Source organism: Calliphora vicina, chromosome 4 (assembly GCF_958450345.1).
Source record: "Calliphora vicina chromosome 4, idCalVici1.1, whole genome shotgun sequence".
NCBI classification, from domain to species: Eukaryota; Metazoa; Arthropoda; class Insecta; order Diptera; family Calliphoridae; genus Calliphora; species Calliphora vicina.
Window position 1 is genome coordinate 38,440,590 of NC_088783.1, and position 22,915 is coordinate 38,463,504.

At 27.7% G+C, this 22,915-nt stretch overlaps 1 protein-coding gene across 2 annotated transcripts in view; it reads left to right on the forward strand.

Moving 5' to 3' along the window:
• Window positions 1-4,888: 4,888 nt before the first annotated feature.
• Window positions 4,889-22,915, forward strand: part of spri (sprint) — a 352,783-nt gene continuing 334,756 nt past the window's right edge. For both annotated transcript variants that reach the window (XM_065510259.1, XM_065510260.1), the window contains exon 1: window positions 4,889-5,851. In XM_065510259.1, coding sequence (XP_065366331.1) covers window positions 5,822-5,851 — 30 coding nt within the window. In that variant the 5' untranslated portion in view covers window positions 4,889-5,821. The remainder of the gene's footprint in view (window positions 5,852-22,915) is intronic.

A 22,915-nucleotide genomic window follows, 5' to 3' on the forward strand; every position in this document is an offset into this window, starting at 1 on the left:
CTTTTTGTTGTTCATATTTATTTACATGCAACAGCATTTTACACACACTTGCAGCCGATAATAGCCATCATCATCATAGCGACAATGATGGCATGATGCCACATTCATATCTTAATAACCCCCTCTCACGGAATTTATAACCATGAAGATGGTTTTGTTTCTTTCTTAATGCTGTTAAGCTATTTGGGAATTTTGTTGTAACATAACTATATATCTTTTTGTTAATATGACTTGGGTTTGACTGCAAACCATTCCATTCTATTTAAATGTATTAAGTCTGTATACCGGTTTTAATATTCATTATCGCCACTACTGTCGCCTTTGCATGTTTTAATTCTCAGAGAAAAAGGAAGAAAATTTAAACATTTTGTTGGATTTTTATGGCTATTTAGTCGGTAGACAGACACGCAGTTTTTATGTTGACAATTGTCAACATTATTATTATTTTATTTACTCCTCAACCAACTGATGGTTTCAAGTGGACACTACTGCAAATCATCATCATCATCTTCATAGTTATCGGCTACTGACAGCTACACGCACATACTTATAGATTGGAAAGGTATATTATTCTTTTAGTCATTTTTATATTTCAGTATTTATGAGTTTGAGTTTAAGAATACATAAGTATATTTAATGCATTTCCTATAATCATTAAATAAATATTAATCATCGTAAATACTTTAGTTTAATATTTAGTTACACTGCTAAAAAATTGTTATGTCTCTAAACCAATATAATGTAATACTACATTTTAGTTTATTTTTTATCATTAATAATTTCTTTCTTATCTATGTAGAAAATCTCTGGAAATTCTTTACAGTAGTTTAACTTGTTTTCAAGATCTTATGCATAAATATTAGCTTAATTACACTAATTTGTATGTATGTCAATTGATTAATTATAATATTTAGACTTGCTCAATTAAAATATGTAAATATGGTAGGTGGGACTATCATTTGACGTTATTTAGTTTAAACAACTGGGACGAAACTAAAAACATCGATAAAACAAATTAATTAACCTTCTGAATTCGATAAAATTTAATGTTTTTGAGAATTTCGAAATTAACATTAGTTTAGTTTTAATGGGTGGGTTCATAATAAAGTTCAGATTATTTAATAGATCTAAAGTGAAATTTTTAATAAAGTTAGATCTTTTTATTTGATATTGTAATCTTTGATGCCATATTAAACCTAATGATTTTAAAGTTTTTTTCTAGAAATCCATTTCTAATCAAAACATCAAAGGATATCTCAAAAAAGGTATCTTTTGTTTAAACGATTTTTCTTAAATATGACCCATTGTACGATTAAAAACGTATATACAATTCAAAATGGGACAATTGAGGGTTCTCAAAATAATTGAAATTTAGAGATATAATTGAAAAAAAAAATGTTTACAATATAAACTTAAAAATATGTTTATTAGAGTTAGTTTGTGAGCATTTCTGAAGGTTTTTGCGTAAATAAAAATAATGGCGTCTTTTTTTTTTGGAAAATTTTCACTCCTTGTGGTGGTTCAACGCACCTAAAGACGCAGATTTTGAGCACATAAAAACGGTTGAATACATTACAAATCTGATTTCACCAAAATAAAAAATTAATACAATTGAGGTTTTTTGAATCCTTAAAAATAGTTCCAAAAACCCACAACAGGTGGGCGCAAATCTCATAAAAAAATAAAAAAAAATTTTAGACTTCTTAAAAATGCACGATGAAAAAAAGGCACTTGAAGCTTAGCAAAACGGCACCAATATTTCTATTACAACCCGTTAAAAGTTATGTTTTTTTCGAAATATCAGTACATGGCATTAACATTTGAAAATATTTTCGGCCAAATTTTGATTTCAATAAATCGATGGTTGCGGTCGCCGTTTGACACGTAGCACAATCCTGTTGAAAATACATATCGGCCGGACCAATGTCATCCATATTTTCAAACAAAAGATCATTGATAATGTTACGGTAACTATCTCCATTGACCGTAACGCGAGCCGTAAACCGCTCCAAACGGTGCATTTTTCTGGATGTAATGAAGTCTCTAGGGTCTCATGTGGATTGGTCTCACATCATTTGCTTAATGTGTTCATCGCTGAACACAATTTTATGATAAAACATTCCGGTATAAATTGCGCGAAACAATGGTTGATTTTCAAAATAAAGTTGGATAATTTGGTAACGTTGTTCAATCATCGAACTATTCATGATGATTTGCCTGTGTGTACTAGGGTGGCCCTTAATAAACGAAAATTAGATGTTGGCCATTCTCACCCACCATCCTGAAAACAATTTTAGGTAAATCGGTTGGGGTTAAGATGTGCCGCAAGCCCTCTGAAGTTTTGAGATGCATTAACAAGGGGAAAAATAAATTTTTTTCAGTTTTTGTAAAAATTTTGCCATTAAAAAATTACTTTTGCACTTTAATTTAAAAGAATAGAAATGTGTAAAAACAGAAATTGGTCAAAAAATGTGAAAGTTATTAAAAATTCGCCAGGCCATTAACGTGTCTCAGGCAACTAGAACAAGAAATGGAGGAACAAAATTAACAATTTTAATAAATAAAAAAATAAAAGCTCATTTTACTTAAAATATATCCATATTTACTTGTATATGAGTTTTTGTCTTCGTAGGATACCGTTAACCTATTCGCAGGTATGACCAAAAAAAATTAAATTTTTTTAACGGCAGTTTCAAAACTCCATTTTCAAATTTTTAAAAATTTTGTTAAACAAATTTCAGACTTTTTTGATCATCTCATTGGGATTTATTGAGAATATAATAGGGAATAAAAATGTGAAAAAAATTATGAAAATATTTCTTATAGTTTGTTTTTCCATACCTGAGATTTAAATTTTAAATTTTCGAGAAAAACCAATTATTTGTCCATTTTTTAGCGAATGAGCTCTATTTCCTTACTGTTATAAATTTTAAGTAAAACCTATTCAGAATATTATAGTCCAGATAATTCTAAATATACTCTGAAAGTTTTACTAAAAGTGGAAAACGTTAAACCTTAAATCATGAAGGTAAAAAGTAAAATTTTTCAATATCCCAACCGAATTACCTAAAATTTTTTCAGGATGATTTTTTTTACTAATCTTCACCAAATTGGGGGGGGGTGAGAATGGCCAAAATCCACGACCCTAGTGTGTACTGATCATAAATTTCAAAAAGTAAGCGCAGCATGAATTAAAAGAAAAAAAATATTTTTTTTAAAAAAAAAAATAGGGTGAAAAAATATTTTTACCGATTTTGACTTTTTGTAGGTCTGACTTAATATGGCGTTACATACGTCGTTGCAAAGGTCTTTGGAATATCTATTATTATTGTCTACATATTGACTTATTAATCCAGATAAAGATCAAACATAGCTTAAAAATTGAGATTGTCCTGGTTTTTTCCTTATATCTCAGCCGATTTTCTCGATTTGAAATAGCAGCAGAACCGGGTCTAAATATATCGGATATATTGATGTATTAATCATGTTACAAGTTATTTTTGGGCAGTGTTGGGGGCAAATTGGGGATTTTATTTTGTAAATGAGGATAAATAATTGGGTTTGGGGATATGGGAACAGTTGGGGCAATATTGTATGTTTTGGGGATTTTTGGAATTTTTTTGGGAATTTTTATTTTTTCGTTTTAGTTTTCGTATTTACTGAATTGTTCTATTTAATTTAAGTAAGAGTTTATTTTAAAATCGAAAGAAAACATTGTTCCACCTGGGAAAGTGAAGATTGGTCTCAAGGTATTTCTTATGGAATAAAATCTGAAATTTAAATGTAGATAAGGAGGTATTATTTTTTGTAAAAAAGGTAACATTTTGCAATTAAGTTGAAATAATAATTTTATCTGCTGCTCATCCTTAAATATCTATTTATTTATGTCTATATCTTTTATTGTTATTTTCACTAAAGTGTCCATTTGTCTGCCAGTTACGTTACTTTATTATTCTTACTTCATACTTCTTTCTTCTTTGATATTGTCTTTCTAGTTATCTCTTCTACGTCTTTGCAAAGTCTTAAGGCAACTTAAGAAAATAAATAATAAAAAAAAAACGAAAACAAACTAAAAGTCTCAAATGAAATCGATAATATTGTTTTGTATTGTATTTATTTACCACATTTGTGGACAAATAAACATAAATAAACAATACTAATACTGAGATACAACATTTGTATTTATTTACCACATAAATACAGTCAGTTACTCAGTCAGTCACTCAGTCGCAAGTATATAAATTTCTTGAGATAAGAGCAGCAAAACAAAAATGAGATGAATGCGTACAAAAACAGAAAAAATAATCATAAAAAAATAAAATATGGTTTAAGGTCAATTTTATATACAATTTATGATTTTTTTCGCTACTTTTTTTCAAAAGAATTTTTATGAATATTAAATTATGAGTTGAGGTAGGTTTGTTATCATTTTAATGAAATTCACAAATGTGTCTATAAATTTCTATAGCCTTCACCCAGAAAAGAGGGATTTAAATATTGGAATAAGATTTAGATATTAATGAAGTGTGTCAAACTGAAATACAATTCAATCCAACTTCCGGAAAGTTGTGGCAAATCTAAGGAAATAAAACAGGTTAGAGGTGTATATTATAATCTGGAGTGGCTTTCTGTAGCTGCCACCCCCTATAAACGCATGATATTTGATCAGTTTTTTCAATGTTAGTTTGAATGGAAATTTTTAGGCCTTCCACTTGAATAAATATTTAAAGAAAATGCTTTATATTTACTGATGTATTTTTTAATTATAGATAAAAAGAAACTTGTAAAATAAAACAATTAAAACAAACTTTAATAATAAATAAAACCAAATGTGATTTAAACAAAATTGTGATAAATTTAAATAAAACAACAAAAAAAATATAAATAAATTCAAGCTGACATATTTTCCATAAAATGAATGAAAGTAAAATTTATAACAGAAAATCAATTAAAAAATAATTCAGTGTAAATAATTATTAAAAACCAAAATGATTATTCAATTAAAAATAGAAACAAAATTGTTATAAAAAAAAATACCCACAAAACAAGTGAAAATTGAAATAAGTAAATCCTTGTGGAAAGATTTCAAATTGAAATAAATGAAATGCAAACTGAGATTTAAACGTTCGTACATGTTAAAAACAAATTGAAATGAAAGTAATAGAAGAGATTGTGTGAACAACAACAGCAACTAACAACATTTCGCTACATGGACACTTTGCTAGAGCAAAAACCGAAAGAAAAATGATTTCAATTTGTAATCTTTAAATCATAAAAAAAATAAAGAAACCAAAACAGACAGTTTCCCAAACATTAATCCTTGGAATTCAACAGAAAAAAAAATTCAGAAAAAGAAACCAGCTTGTTTAACATCAGCTTATTTGAATATGAAATTCAATCATTTTTATGGATTAACTTGTATTAAAACTGACAGTAGCCGGAAAATATACTCCATACTCCCATGTTCACATGATGCATGTTGTACAAGTACTTAAAATACACCATCATCATCAACTACATCATACACTTACTGTACAGTATTGCTGCTGCAATGAAGTCGAAATAAAGTGAATGTATGGAATGGAATGGAACATTCAAAAACGGTGGCTAAATTAAATGTCAACAAGATATCATCTGGTCATTATTAATACCATTTGTTGTTGGAACTGTTGTCGACAAGTGGTGCTAAAGTCTCCTCACACTCTTCATTATTCTACGTTCATTTGGGTTGGCGCTAAAGAAAAGTGAAATTAGAAAAAATCTAAAAAAAAAACATATATAAAATTTCTGGGAATCAAGTGATTAAACAAACTGCCGCAAAATGGTGAATGCTGTTATGGATGCTATAGCGGTATGTTGAACAAAAATTCAATTAAATTTTTTAATCAAACTGTTTAAATTAGTTTTAGTTATTAAGTTAGTTTCTCTAGAAAAGGATTCAGAAAAAATTATAGTGATGGAAAACACTCACTTAAACACTTGAGTGATAAACATTTTATTATACACTTTCTAGGAAATTTAATTTGTATTTAAAATATTTTTCTATTCATTGATATTTTTCTATGAAAAAAGGTTAAGTTATCGATAATTGGACAAGTTATCTAGAATTTGTTTAAAGGAAATTTCCAATTTATAATTTTATCTAGAACTTGGCAAATGTTCTAGAGAAAATTCACAAGTTATCGATAAATTGAAAATTTTTCTAAAGAAAATTGACAAGTTATCGATAAATTGAAAATTTTTCTAAAGAAAATTCACCAGTTATCGATAAATTGAAAATTTTTCTAACGAAAATTCACCAGTTATCGATAACTTGAAAATGTTTTTAAAAAAAATTCACCAGTTATCGATAACATGAAAAAATTTCTAAATAAAATTCACTAGTTATCGATAACATGAAAAATTTTCTAAATAAAATTCACTAGTTATCGATAACATGAAAAATTTTCTAAAGAAAATTCACTAGTTATCGATAACATGAAAAATTTTCTAAAGAAAATTCACTAGTTATCGATAACATGAAAAATTTTCTAAAGAAAATTCACTAGTTATCGATAACATGAAAAATTTTCTAAAGAAAATTCCCAAGTTATCGATAACATGAAAAATTTTCTAAAGAAAATTCCCAAGTTATCGATAACATGAAAAATTTTCTAAAGAAAATTCCCAAGTTATCGATAACATGAAAAATTTTCTAAAGAAAATTCCCAAGTTATCGATAACATGAAAAATTTTCTAAAGAAAATTCCCAAGTTATCGATAACATGAAAAATTTTCTAAAGAAAATTCCCAAGTTATCGATAACATGAAAAATTTTCTAAAGAAAATTCCCAAGTTATCGATAACATGAAAAATTTTCTAAAGAAAATTCCCAAGTTATCGATAACATGAAAAATTTTCTAAAGAAAATTCCCAAGTTATCGATAACATGAAAAATTTTCTAAAGAAAATTCCCAAGTTATCGATAACTTGAAAAATTTTCTAAAGAAAATTCCCAAGTTATCGATAACTTGAAAAATTTTCTAAAGAAAATTCCCAAGTTATCGATAACTTGAAAAATTTTCTAAAGAAAATTCCCAAGTTATCGATAACTTAAAAAATTTTCTAAAGAAAATTCACAAGTTATCAATAACTTGAAAAATTTTCTAAAGAAAATTCACAAGTTATCGATAACTTGAAAAATTTTCTAAAGAAAATTCAAAAGTTATAGATAACTTGAAAAATTTTCTAAAGAAAATTCACAAGTTATAGATAACTTGAAAAATTTTCTAAAGAAAATTCACAAGTTATAGATAACTTGAAAAATTTTCTAAAGAAAATTCACAAGTTATAGATAACTTGAAAAATTTTCTAAAGAAAATTCACCAGTTATCAATAACATGAAAAATTTTCTAAAGAAAATTCTCCAGTTATCGATAACATGAACATTTTTCTAAAGAAAATTCTGCAGTTATCGATAACTTGGAGAAATTTCTAAAGAAAATTCCCAAGTTATCGATAACTTGGAGAAATTTCTAAAAAAAAATTCCCAAGTTATCGATAACTTGGAGAAATTTCTAAAAAAAAATTCCCAAGTTATCGATAACTTGGAGAAATTTCTAAAAAAAAATTCCCAAGTTATCGATAACTTGGAGAAATTTCTAAAAAAAAATTCCCAAGTTATCGATAACTTGGAGAAATTTCTAAAAAAAATTCCCAAGTTATCGATAACTTGGAGAAATTTCTAAAAAAAAAATTCCCAAGTTATCGATAACTTGGAGAAATTTCTAAAAAAAAATTCCCAAGTTATCGATAACTTGGAGAAATTTCTAAAAAAAAATTCCCAAGTTATCGATAACTTGGAGAAATTTCTAAAAAAAAATTCCCAAGTTATCGATAACTTGGAGAAATTTCTAAAAAAAAATTTCCAAGTTATCGATAACTTGGAGAAATTTTTTAAAAAAAAATTCCCAAGTTATCGATAACTTGAAAAATTTTCTAATGAAAATTCCCAAGTTATCGATAACTTGAAAAATTTTCTAATGAAAATTCCCAAGTTATCGATAACTTGAAAAATTTTCTAATGAAAATTCCCAAGTTATCGATAACTTGAAAAATTTTCTAATGAAAATTCCCAAGTTATCGATAACTTGAAAAATTTTCTAATGAAAATTCCCAAGTTATCGATAACTTGAAAAATTTTCTAATGAAAATTCCCAAGTTATCGATAACTTGAAAAATTTTCTAATGAAAATTCCCAAGTTATCGATAACTTGAAAAATTTTCTAATGAAAATTCCCAAGTTATCGATAACTTGAAAAATTTTCTAATGAAAATTCCCAAGTTATCGATAACTTGAAAAATTTTCTAATGAAAATTCCCAAGTTATCGATAACTTGAAAAATTTTCTAATGAAAATTCCCAAGTTATCGATAACTTGAAAAATTTTCTAATGAAAATTCCCAAGTTATCGATAACTTGAAAAATTTTCTAATGAAAATTCCCAAGTTATCGATAACTTGAAAAATTTTCTAATGAAAATTCCCAAGTTATCGATAACTTGAAAAATTTTCTAATGAAAATTCCCAAGTTATCGATAACTTGAAAAATTTTCTAATGAAAATTCCCAAGTTATCGATAACTTGAAAAATTTTCTAATGAAAATTCCCAAGTTATCGATAACTTGAAAAATTTTCTAATGAAAATTCCCAAGTTATCGATAACTTGAAAAATTTTCTAAAGAAAATTCCCAAGTTATCGATATTTTCTAAAGAAAATTCCCAAGTTATAATTTGGGAATTTTCTATGAAAACTTTTCTAGAGAAAATTCCCAAGTTATCGATAACTTGACAAATTTTCTAAAGAAAATTCCCAAGTTATCGATAACTTGAAAGATTTTCTAAAAAAATCACAAGTTATGGATAAATTGAACATTTCAAATGTTAGCGATTAATTGGAAAACTCGGAATTTGCTAGAGAAAATGTTCAATGTTATCCATAACATGGAAAATTTCTCTAGAAAATGTTTAGTGTACGCTAAAGAAAATTCACGTTGTCGATAATTTTCTAGAGCAAATTTACAAATTATCGATAACTTGGAAAGTTTCTTTAGATAATTTTCAATGTTATTGTGAATTTTCTATAGAAAATTTTGAGTTAACGTGAAATTGTTTCTCTAAAATTTTAAATGTTATCGATAACTTGTGAAATTTGTTAATTTATTGATTCTAAAGAACATTTGCTTCAGAAAGTGGCCAAGTTATCGATCCTTGTGATATTTTTTTCAGAAAATGCACATGTTATCGATAATTTTTAACTTTTCCCTTAAACATTTTTATTGATAAGAATTTTCACAATCGAATTTATTTATTGTAGGGTTATACCAAGTCACTTCCCTCCTCCTTCTATTACTAAATTGTCATCATTTTGTCAATGTGGCCACTGCAACGACTAAGAAAAACGTTCTTTATCGTTTATTTTAATGCGGTGTCGTAGTTTTTCGATTTGTCTCTATTGTTTGTGGCACCATAAATTTGTTTCTTTCTATTAAAATATTGTAGAAAAACCAAAAGAGAAGAAAACGGAACAACAAAAAAATCGTCAGATATCATTTCGTGATCATGTTTATGTTATTATGTCACTGCCTTCAAATTTAGCATTAAACGCCTTTATAAAGTACTGTAAAATTAGCACAAGGCGTGGGAGCCTCTACACTTTTTTCTTTATTTCCAATTTTTTTTTTTTAAATATATTTTTTTTGCACACTTTAAACGGGCTTTGTAGTAGATTGTGGTTGGTGGCTCGATTGGGTCTGGGTGTCTTTTTAATGCTGTATTAACTTTATCTGGTCTGTAACCAGCAGCTGCTGTATAGCAAAAAGTTGGTGGTTTTTTTAAATTTGTTTCGTGTAATATAAAAATGATACATTATATTTTTTGTTCAAGTTGTTGGATTTTTTTTTAATGTTTTATTTAGTTAGAGTTTATAGAAAATAATGTTGACTTTTACCAAATTATTAAAAAAAACTAATTGAAGAGACGGTCAACATTTTGCATAGAGGGGTGCCAAAATAGTAAACTTTACTTTTTCTTAATGATTTAAAAAATGTGTGTTTTATTGAGAAATATTAATTTTTTTTGGAAAATTTCCGTGTTATCGATAACTTCGAAAATTTTTTTATAAACAAATTCTTTGATACCGATTAATTTGATAACTTTCGTTAAAAAATATGCATTAGCGATAACTATAGGAACATATTTCCTACACAGAGAAAATAGATTCGTATTTGATGCCTTACCTTAGTGACCATATTTTACAGTTGTTGCTACAAAATTGTAGAAGGGGTAACAAAAGTTTGGTTGACTCAATCGAAATTCTTCTTTATCAACTGACTTTCAGTTGATAGAACCGAAAAATTCTGTGTGTTTAACCGAGTCATTCGATTGTCAACAAATTCGGTTGCTACTACGAATCTGTTTTCTGATTTATTTCTATAACTAATTCAAAGCTAAAAAATCGATAAGTTTTCTAAAATCGTGCCATTTTTTGGACCATTCAGTTCATTTATAAATATGTTGCCTTGCACGTGAGTGTATGTTAGTTTCATAATGCTATTTTTTCTATTAAAAAAAATCTCTTGTCATGGTTAAGAAGTAATAGATTTTATTTTCTATACATTTTTCATACATTCGCTTCATTTTATAGTTTTAATTTTATGTTGCTAAAAAAAACCCAAAAAAATAGAAACAAAATAAAATTTGCTACATGAATTTTTCAACGTTTATGAGTGAGTGCTACCTCAGAAGGTCTCTTTCATGTAGCAATATGTGGCAGCAGTTGATTTTGACTGTTTTTTTTATAATTTTTTTTTTTTTGTAGTTTTTAGCTGGTTTAATGTCAACATGGTATTTTAAACAAAAAATTCAAATTGGTGTAAAAATACGTATACATAAGAACTGTATTAGAGTTACGATGATGGAGCAAAAAAAAAACTACAGATTTCTTGAAAAGAAAAACATGTAGCTACAACGCATTTTAAGACAAGTGTTGTTTTCAAAAAAAAAAAACCAAAATTGTGGCAGTTTATTTTCAAAATTGTTTGGTTTTTTTACAATTTGCATGTAATAAGCTAAGAGCGTAATAAATGGCAGCAGCAGCATTTAACATAAACTTAAACTTTTCAACATTTGTACTTGTTGCATGTCTGTTTATGTCTTGCCGCTGCCGCGAAATGTTTGTTTCTCGTTTTTGTTACAATTTTAACGCTTCTGACATTCGACATGCCTTAAAACAAGCCCTGCACTAAAATTATTTCTTATTTTTCAAAAATATTAAATAATTTTAAACTTGTTTTGTTTTCCACAAAAGATCTGTTGATTAATTGGCTTTTTAATTATTGTTTTTTATGATTTTTGTTCAAGCTTAAATTGTACATTAAGCTGCATATTTTAGATTTGAATTTTGATTTATGATTCATTAATTTTACAATAATTTTATGAGTAGCCTCTTTTATCAGTCTTCGATGGCAAACTACTTAATTGTTGTCTTTGAAAACTGAATAATAAATTTACTTACCTCTTATTTCGAGTTAAATTGTTATGAATTGATTATAGTCAAGGATGATGTTGCAAATATGCACTCTTGAGTATTGACTTTCAAAAGAGTCTTTAAGTCAATGGTTTTTGTTGAAGTAAATGGTTGGATGAATAACTTTATTGTTAGAAACTTAATTGATAGTTATTTTAATGATTGCTTTTTTTAGAAAGATCATCAAGAATTCTAAATGAGTTCTAATGTTGAATAAAAAATCCTATAATTATATATAAGATATTCTCTAGTTTTGACAATTTCGACAATTTTCATAGAACATTTTTTAGTTATCGAAAATTTTCTGGATGAAATTCTTAAGGTTGGGATTATTTTGTAAATTTTCTAAATAAAGTACTAAGGTTATAGATAATTTTGAAAGTTTTCTAGAGAAAATTTGCAAAATATCGATAATTTGAAAGGTTTATTTCTACAGAAAATTCTCAAGTTATCGGAAATTTTGAAAATTTTCTTCAACAATTTTCCATTTTTTTAAAAAAATTATGTAACGATAAATTTGTGAAAATAAATTTCTAGTGGTTTTATTAGTTTTAAAAGCTGAAAATTTCATAAAATATTTTCTAGTTATCGAAAAATTTCTAAAGATAATTTTGAAATTGTCGATAGCTAATTCTCAAGTTATCGTAAGTTTTGAAAAATTTCTAAAGTAATCGATAATTTTGAAAATTTGTTCAGAAATTTCTTAAGTTATTGATAATTTTGAAGAGTGTCTAGAGGAAATTCTCAAGTTATCGATAATTTTAAAAATTTTCTATAAAAATTTCTCAAGTTGTCGATAATTTTGAAATTTTTATTCAAAAATATTCAAGTTATCAATAATTTTCTATAAAAAATTTTAAAATTATCGATAAATTTGTACAAATTTCTAGTTGTTTGTTAATTTTATATCGAAAATTTTAAAATTTCGATAATTTTAAATTGAAAATTTGAAGTTAGCGATAATTTATCTAGTTATCGAAAAATGTCTGAAGAAACATTTCAATTATTTATTGATCATTTTGAAAAATTTCTATATAAAATTCCGAAGTTATTGATAATTTTGAAAAATGTTTATGTTGTCATTGACCCTATATTATTTTTAAAATAGGCCCTTTTTAAATTTTTTTTTGTTCAAAAGAAAGCTTGGGTCTATTCCTTTAAGACCTATTTGGTTGCCTAGTGGGATGCGAATGTGATATATAGCAAAATAAATGTTTTGTTACTCAAGATATAAAATTTTTGTTTTTTTTTTTTGGCAAAATCGAACTTTTTTCCAAAATGGTACCTCTTTTTTAAATTTTTTTTACTCAAATGAAAGCTTAGGTCCATTCCTTTAAGAGCTTTTTGGTCTCTTAGTGGGATAGTATCAAAATAATTGTTTTAACACAAAAATTGTATGTCTTGAGTTACAAAATATTTATTTTGATAGATAGACCAAAAAGTTCTTAAAGGAATGGAACTAAGCTTTCATTTGAGTAAAAAAAAAAATTTAAAAAGAGGGCTCATTTTGGAAAATAGTTCGATTTTGCAAAAAAAAGTCAAAAATTGCATATTTTGAGTTACAAAACATTTATTTTGATAGATATCCCACTCGCATCCCACTAAGCGACTAAATAGGTCTTCAAGGAAAATATCTGAGCTTTCTGTTGAGCAAAAAAAAAAAATTAAAAAGAGGGCCCATTTCGAAAAAAAATTCAACAAAATTTTTGATTTTGCAAAAAATGTCAAAAATTGCATGTTTTGAGTTACAAAACATTTTTTTTGATAGATATCGAACTCGCATCCCACTAAGCGACCAAATAGGTCCTCACGGAAAATATCTAAGCTTTATATTAAGAAAAAAAAGGCCCATTTTGAAAAAAAGTCAAAAAAGTTTTTGATTTCGGGAAAAAAAATATTAAAATTTTTTTATTTTTAAATATTTTTTTTGAAAGATTAAACAAATAGCTATCTAAACTATTTGGGACACATTTTGCTAAGATTAATAGGTAATAAGTTACATGGATGAGAAAAATCACATGTTTGGAAAAAATGTCAAATTTAGACCCCCTCTAACTCCGAGAGTTCTTGACCAATGTTGTTGAAAAATTGTGTCTGAATTACTATCCATAGGACTAACCTTGGAGCAAATTTCATTCCGATCGGAAGACATCGATTTTAAAAGTTGGTTCACTTGATGTGAAATCCCCCATATACAAAATTTTCAATTTATAGATAATAAAATTTGTTTGTTATTGAAATTTTTTTAGAAAAAATTCTCAAATTATCCATAATTTTAAAATTTTTTTATAGAAAATGTTCAAGTTATCGATACTTTCTGTAGAAAATTTTCAAAATTATCGATAACTTGAAAAATGTCTCTAGAACTTTTCAAAATTATCGATAACTGGGGAACTTTCTGTAAAAAAATTTCAAAATTATCGATATCTTAAGAAATTTCTTTAGAAAAATTGCAAAATTGAGAATTTTTTCTAATAAAATTTCAATAATCAAAAAATTTTAAATAGGAAAAATTCCCAAATTATCGATAATTTAGAAAATTTTTAAATTATATAAAATTTCAATATTTGTCGATATAAAATTTCTATTGACAATTTTCAAATGATCGATAAATTACATTACTTTTTTTATGTTGTCGATAACTTGTATGTATGTATAATAATTCGATATTACCAATCACTTCAATTTTAATTTGCCTGCTGCATTTATTAACTTAACATTACACTTTCTCTAGCAATATGCACAAATAAATATTTCAACAAATTACGATAAATGTTACAAAATAAATACAAAGTGTTGCAGTTAGAGTGCACAGAGATTAAACACAACAATTTTTTCTATTTATTCATCCATCCATCCATAAGTCTGTCTGGCTGTCTCTATCTATCCAACAATAACCATTCATCTATTAACCATCTATTGCATGAACAAAATTCATAATTACAATTAAATATTGATTAAGCGCCGACATTGAAAAGTCAAATCAAAATTTATTAATAATAATTTTAAACTAAACAATATTGAAAAATGTGAGTTTGTGTTTTGTAGTGTGAAACCATAAATGATAACGGACACACGCACACTCCAAAGCCAGCGGCTATAAGTTTCCATAAAACTCTAAAATGCATCGGACGGAGCGGAGCGCCAGTCAAATTCATCACTGTGGTCAGTCACTTGCTTTAAAATTAAACAAATATGTAGTACATACAATACAATGTGTGTATAAATAAATATTTCTTGGGATTAACATAAAATTTAAATAAATTTTTCGTTAAGCTGAGAAATTTTTAAAGCAAAGCGTGAAAATTAAAGCAAAATATTTAAAAATACACAAACAAATATTTTTAGATGGACAGGAAGACAGACAATAAACTTTTCAAACGAAACTGTCAATTGCATTTCTTGTTTGTGTAAAGCTAAAAATTTAAAATTTAATATAAAAAAAAAATTAACAAAAAACACTGCTGTCAAATGGTTTATGAATAATTTAAGTACCCGGTTTAAAAAGTGATTATTTTATGACTGTCAGGGCATTCATTGAATTACAAAATTTTATTACGATTTCCAAAGTGCGAGTTTATTCTTGAGAAACTGTATTAGATGAATGGTTGGTTGGCAGCTGAGGTGGTGTGCTGGAGGTGTTGGTGCCTCAGTCATTGTTAAGCTTTCTTTATGTTCATTAATGATTTTGCTGGCGACAACTGCAATATTGAAAATGATGACGGCGTCGACGATGACGACTACTTGAAATAGTCAATTGGGAATTTTATTTTATATTTCTGTTGTCATTTGTTTATTTATGAGATTTCAATAGACTTTGCCAAAATGGGTTAAAGATAAGTCAACAGCAGATTAATACAAAATTTATTTACTTCTACTAAATACTTTCAAAACTCAATTGAAGCTTGTGGCTGGGAAGTATGAAGTAAAGTCTGCTTTTACACACAGCAAGTTTACTTGAAGCAAGTCTCTTCTATTATCTTTTAAACTTGCTCGACTGTTTACGCACAGCAAGTCTGTGTTCAATTTTGTATGTCAAAACCTAATAGACGCCATAGTGAAAATGAGAAAACAAAAGAGAATTGAAGAGACTTCCCAGTACAAGCTGGGAAGCATAGACAATAACTAGATAGGTAACTGAGAGCCAAAAACCTAAGTCTATTGTCAAAAACCTAACTCATGAGAATGTATTGCATGTATTTTGTTATTGTATCACCCGTATGTGTGAAAAGAGAGTAATTTTTCAATATATATTACTCTCTCCTTCCGTTCTATGTGTTTATTCTATGCTGGGAAGTCTCTTCTCTCTTTCTTCTTGCCTCTCTCTCCTATAAACTCTAGACTTGCGCACAGTGTTGCCAGACAAAGTTTACCTTATGTCCCCAATCTGAAAGTCGATGTCCCCAAAAAATCCCCATTTCAAAATTGAAATCCCCAATTTTGTCACCATAAAAAAAATTAAATTATATTGTTAATACTAAATTTTACTATGTTGAGTATAACAAACTAAAGTTGCAATCTGGCATAATAACATACGACAAGCATTTTTACATCTATTTACCTCATTGTCAGTTTTCAAAATGTTGATTCATCGATTTTGGACAAGATGTCATTTTACTTTGAAACCTGCCAAAGAATTCTTGATGTTTATCCGATTTTTGTATGAATTAGTTTTTATAACTCCTTGAGAAATCAAGAGCTTTATAATATTCGATTTTTTATTCCAGAAAAAGAAAGTATATTTTGTAAAAAATGGACAAAATAAGCCATAATTTCACCGCATCGGAAGTGGAATCCATTTAAGTATAATTTAAAAAAAGCACTGAAAAACTCATTGTCGTATTAAAATAGAACTTAAAGATAACACTCTGCTACAAAGTAAAACTTTTTGTCAGAACTTGAAAAGCGACCCAATGGTGGTTGTAGGCCTAGGTGAGGGAATACTAAAACCGTTTTCAATGATTTTGAAACTTCCTCAAAATTTTGAGTTATTTTGAAAAAACTGTTTTAAGTAGTACTTTAGTACCTCTAACTCACACATTTTGCATATTTTTTTCGTCGTTTTTCAAATTCAACAAAGTTGTTTTACTTTTTTTCTATGAAAACCTATTTTTTTACACAGTGTTTTAAAGACAATAGAATATATAGAAATAAACATTACTTGTCGAAATCGGTTTATATTTGCAAAAGTTATTAAACTTTTTCGAAAAAAGTTCCAAAGAAGGGTATATTGAGTTAGAGCTGATGTTTGCAACGTGTAAAAATATTGTCCCAATACCCACCTTAAAGTATACCAATATGTTCTGGATCACTTTCTGAGTCGATTTTGCGATGTCCGTCCGTCCATGTAAACCTTGTAATCAAACTACAGGTCGCAATTTCAAAGATAATTTGGTACAAGCTCTTGTATTGCCCCAAGGACGAAGCCTATTGAATTTGATTAGCATGGGTACATCATTTCTCATAGCCCCCATACGATTGCCCTATCTGAAAATAGTTAAGCTGTCATAAATATCTTAGTTATATAAATATAAAAAACAAATTCAGCAAAAATAAGTTTTATATATGCCGAACCTGCCTCACCAAATTTACCATATAATGCCCACTTCCGAAAATCATTTTAATGAGTATAGATTTCTTAAAAATATTTCAAACTCAAATAAAATTCAACACAAATAGTTTTCATATACATATACAGAAGACATGTTAAGAACTAAATTTTCTTTATACATAGCAATAAAAATGTATATCAATGCATTGGTATAAGCTTTCATTCAAAATAAGTATTGAAATGCTATTAAAATCAATTTTTTTTTTTAGATATTCTTAACAAAAACAATACTTATAACTTACAAATGTATCAAAAGATACACGGTATTTTAAAACGTAATCAGTTTTCTTTCCAAACCCATTGAAAAATATAAAGTCGGACAAAAACTGACTAAAGCTGGCCCACACGGAATGATTTGTTCGCCTGATTTGTGATTGAAAATTTTCAATTACTTGTGATTTTTATCGCGCACATCCCCATTAACAAGTAACAAGATGTCGAACACGAACAAATCATAATCACAAATCACGCGTGTGGCCAGCTTAAGTTACAGGTCGACGATAAGTTGACGAACATCATTGAAAACTTTTTTTTTAGAATAAATTCTGAATTTGAGGATGTTTCTGAAATTTTTTGACATTTTTTTAAATACGAAGTCAAAAATTGGCTCCTAGAGAATGATTCAGCTTTCAGTGTTTAGCAAGAATTTAAAACAATTTAATATCTGTGAACGTTTGATGAAATCCTTTTTTAATTTTTTTATTATCAAAGTAGTGTCCTGGAAACGAAAAATCTAAAATTTTTGTGTTTTTCATCAAATTCTGAAGAAATGAAAGAAATAAAATATGATTATTTAAACAAAATATAAAACCAAATAGATTAAAAATTGAAATGTTTGTCAATAAATAGCTCTTCTGTTTTATTACTGGGCCAAGTACTCTACATTGTGAATACCGCTAATGTCTAAAAATGTAAAATCCCCAAAAATGGATGTAAATCCCCAAATTTTGTTAAAATCCCCAAATCCCTCCCCACGAAATTCTGTCCCCAAAAAATCTTGAAATCCCCAAATTGGGGACAAATCCCCACATCTGGCTACACTGCTTGCGCAAGAAAACTTACCCTGTGTAAAAGCAGACAACGCGTTGTAAAGATGCAAAGAGAATTTCAAATTATTTGCTGAATATTTTTATCCAATACTGGCAACTTCTGCCTCCTTCGATCTAGTTGTGTTTTTGTACACAAACTTATTAAATAAAATTTGAAAAATAATTTATTGTCATTTGTGACTAGATAGCGTAATTCCTAAAAAAAATACATGTAGATATTTTCTAGCAAATTTATAAGATCCAAAACTAACTAGAAGCATTGAAATTTCGATTCTCAGGTCTACACCATTTCCAATTATATTTCAGAAACTTCTATTTGTATTTCAGAAAATTCTTAAATTCCAATGGACATTTCTGAAATGCAAATACAAAATTTAGAAATATATGAAAATGGAAATTTAGGAAATTTAATCGAAATTTCCAAGATCTTTCGAAACAAACCCTCTTGGGAATAATTCTACAACTAGAACATTCCTTAAAGATTTATTAAAATGGACAAGTTTAGAATTAGTTCCAGGGAATAGTTATAGAATTTCTATGGTTTCTTTATTTATTTTATAGAATTAACTTTCAATTATCAATGTATCAATTCATTTATTTACTGTTACTTTAGTTACAAAGATTTTAAGCGCGAAACAAATTGTCAGCTCTATCAAAGAAAATGACTTTCAAATCGATCCATAAATAACACAGATATATAAAATCCTACAATTTAACTTTTATTTTAATTATTTAAATCATTTTTCATAAAGAAACACAAATTTTCACCAAAACGGATTTTCATTAAAAACCGAAGTTTCGCAATTAAAAACAAGTAAGAAAGTACCATATAATACCCTACACTAAGGCCCTAATTTTGTAAATCACGTCACAAAGTGATATTTTTTATATGGAAAGCAAAAACAAAATTTCAAAAATTTTAAAAATTTGTTTTTGTTTTATGTTTGAAATTTTGTTTTTGCTTTCCATATAAATATCACTTTGGTGACGTAATTTACAAAATTAGGGCCTAAGTAAAAGAGCAAAAACATTTTTCTTTTAAAATTTCAATAATTTATATTTTTGAGTGATTTTCGGAAGTGCGCCTTATATGGGGGCTATGACCAATTATGAACCGATCACCATGAAATTAGGTCGTGTGATTTGTGTCTATATGAAAGTTTACTATGTTGAATTTTGTGAGTATACCAACATTTTTAAGCGATTTATGCACGTTAAAGTGATTTTCGGAAGCGGGTCTATATGGGAGCTATGACTAATTATGGACCGATCGCAACAAAATTTGGTGACCTGTATTTTGTATATATAAAACTTATTTGGAGCGCAATTTGTGGAGATACATTTATAAATTAAACATTTATGACCGATAAAGTCCAATTTCGGAAGGACATTTGTATGGGGGCTAGGTGAAATAATGGACCGATTTCTGGCAGTTTCAATAGGCTTGGTCCTTGGGCCGAACAAATAATATGTACCAAATTTGATCGAAATATCTTCAAAATTGCTACCTGTACTCAAGGTTTACATGGACAGCCAGCCAGCCGACCAGACGGACGGACAGACATCGTTTAATCGACTCAGAAAGTGATTCTAAGTTGATCGGTAAACTTTAAGGTGGGTGTTAGACTAATATTTTTGGGCGTTACAAACATCTGCACAAACGCACAATACCCACCCCACTATGGTGGCGTAGGGTATAACAAAACATATTTTTTCAAACAAAAATGGCGATATTTTATACACAATATTATACCCTTCACCTTCGTAGGAGGGGTATATATAAGTTTGTCATTCCGTTTATAATTTCCACAATATAATTTTCCGACCCTATAAAGTATATATATTCTGGATCCTTATAGATAGCGAAGTCGATTAAGCCATGTTCGTCTGTCTGTCTGTTGAAATCAACTTTCCGAAGCCCCCAAATAACTTATATACATTCATACATCAATATTTCCGGAATTCTTCCGGCTCGGTTGCTATTTAAAATCGAAAAATCGGTTCACAAATGGCTGAGATATATGGAAAAAACCAGGACAACCTTGATTTTTGACCTATATCTGGATTACTATGTCATTAATATAGACAATATGGATATCTAATGATAGATATTTCAAAGACATTTTTCAACAACGTATATAAGACCATAGTAAGTTGGACCTACAAGGGGTCAAAATCGGAAAAAATATTTTTTAACCCGAATTTTTTACCTTTTTTTTCGCTAAATATTTAAAAAAAATGAAAAAACAAAAAAAAATTTAAGGCCCTAATTTTGTAAATCACGTCACCAAAGTGATATTTATATGGAAAGCAAAAACAAAATTTCAAATTTTGTTCTGTTAAGAATTTGTATATAAAACAAAAACAAATTTTTAAAATTTTTGAAATTTTGTTTTTGCTTTTAATATAAATATCACTTTGTGAAGTGATTTTCAAAATTAGGGCCTAAAATTTAAAAAAAATATCAATTGTTATAATTGATATTCTCCTATTGATCGCAATTCTGATTGTTTTCTTTTGTTACTAAATTGCTGATGGTGAAAATTTTCTCAAAATAATAAATTCAGAATTTACAAAATATTTTTATAAATCTCTTCAAAATGATTTACCCATGAGAAAATATACATACATAGAGCGGAAACTAGCAAAAAACTCAAACAAAAAAATTACTCAAAAAAGTTACACATTGTTTTTGTTTTCACATTTTTTTTTACTAATACATTCTCACCACTTAGGTATTTGACAACTGAGTTAGGTCTTTGAAAGGACAGTTTCCCCTCTATGTATATTTTCTCTATGGATTTATCTATTTCAATTCCAATTTATGAGTGTTAAATATGAAGTTAAAACTGCAAAAAGCATTAAAGGCTTAAAATATGATCATGTTTATTAATGTAAACGTTAACAAATAGAGTTAAATTTCTTAAGAGAAAAAAAAAATGAAAACGTGATCATGTTTTAAAACAATAAAATTAATGTTGTAGTCACTCGTAGTCATTGTAATAAATTATTTTGTAACAAACTGTTTTAGATCAGATGTTTTTTCTAGAGTTTATATACAATAGCTTCAAGAGTGTCTAGTTAAATGTGCTAAAATTATAATAATTCAACATTAATAAAAAAATGAGGTAATATTGCTATTTAAAAACAAAAAAGAAAAAGTAAATAAATTTATGGTGGCATATTTTTGCAACTTTGAATGTTAAATACCAGGTGTGACATAAATTAAAAGTGTAGGGGAAAATGAAAAAAGTCAGCAGAGAGATCAATTTGTAACCATTAGAATTAAAATCATGAGATTAAAGGAAGATACATATTAAAGGGAGGACTTTTAATATGGTTAAACAAAAAATAAAATCATGTAAAATTACACAGGTCAACAGCAAAAAAGGCTTGACTAACCATTATATAGATTTGATGTATCATGGCTACCTAAGTACAAAAATGGTAAAATTTTTCAATTCTATAATTTTTTTTAAAATCATTTGAATAAAATTATAAATTAGACGTTTCTCCACATAATTAATGATTCCTGAAAAACGGTTAGTCCTATATTATTGGAGTTATAATAACAAATTGAAGCAAAAAATATATTTTTTACATGAAAATAGCAAATTTTTTAGCTTTAAAAAAATCATGAAAAATCGAAAACGGCAGAAATTGTTCAGGTTTATTATTTTATCTCAAAGCCACATATAATAGCAACAAAATGAGATATCGATCATAAAAATCGATTCATTCTTTTCGAATTTATTAACAATTAAGTGAATAACATCACAATATTTATATTGCAAAGTGAAATTTAAAGTCTTGATTTCGCCACTCAAATATTTTGAGTGAAAATTAAAGTGGATCTTGTGGAGATCCTTTTTAATTACTAATTCCTCAGTAAGGTTAGTTATTTGAAGGTTTCTTATGAAACTGCTGATCTTTTTCAAGCCTTATTTGAATCACTGCAGCCAACTCTCAACAAAAACCTTTTTTAATGCCACTTTCAACAAACAACAGTTTTAATTTTTTGTTTAGTTGTATTCATGTTTAAAATAAAACTAGAACATTACGCCTGCAGGTCTAAAGGATACAATCATTAAAATTGTCTAACAGACTACAACTAAAACCGTTATTTTAGATCCAATATTCAAACACACACTCACAGCCAGTCTTCCAGTTTTTTTTTTTACTTTGAACAAAACGGCAACAAAGATTGATCTTCAGCAAATCAACGACAGCAAAATGAAACAAAAACAAAGTAGCAAGTGGGAAAAAAACTGAACGTAGCCAGCCGAACATGACTGACATGCATGTTATAATTAATGGCAACATTTAAATATGGAAATTAGTCGTCGTTTAGGTAATAAACATAAACATGCCACAATAATAAACTGCAGCAGCAACATTAAACTGTATCAAATTTCTTGGTACTGAAAAAAAAAATGAAACAAACCAAACCCAATATAACTTGCAACAAACCACAGCAACTCATATTGCATGACAGTGAAGTTTCAAACAATAGTTGCAACAACTTTTAAAGACAGACAGACATACAAAAAGAAAAACACACTGACTGACAATGATGATACTGCTGATACTGATGAGGAGGATGACGAAGATGATGATGCTGACAATGATTGTAAAGGGGCACAAATAATTTAGTCATATTCTTGCATATGTTGCATGCAGCAACATAAGT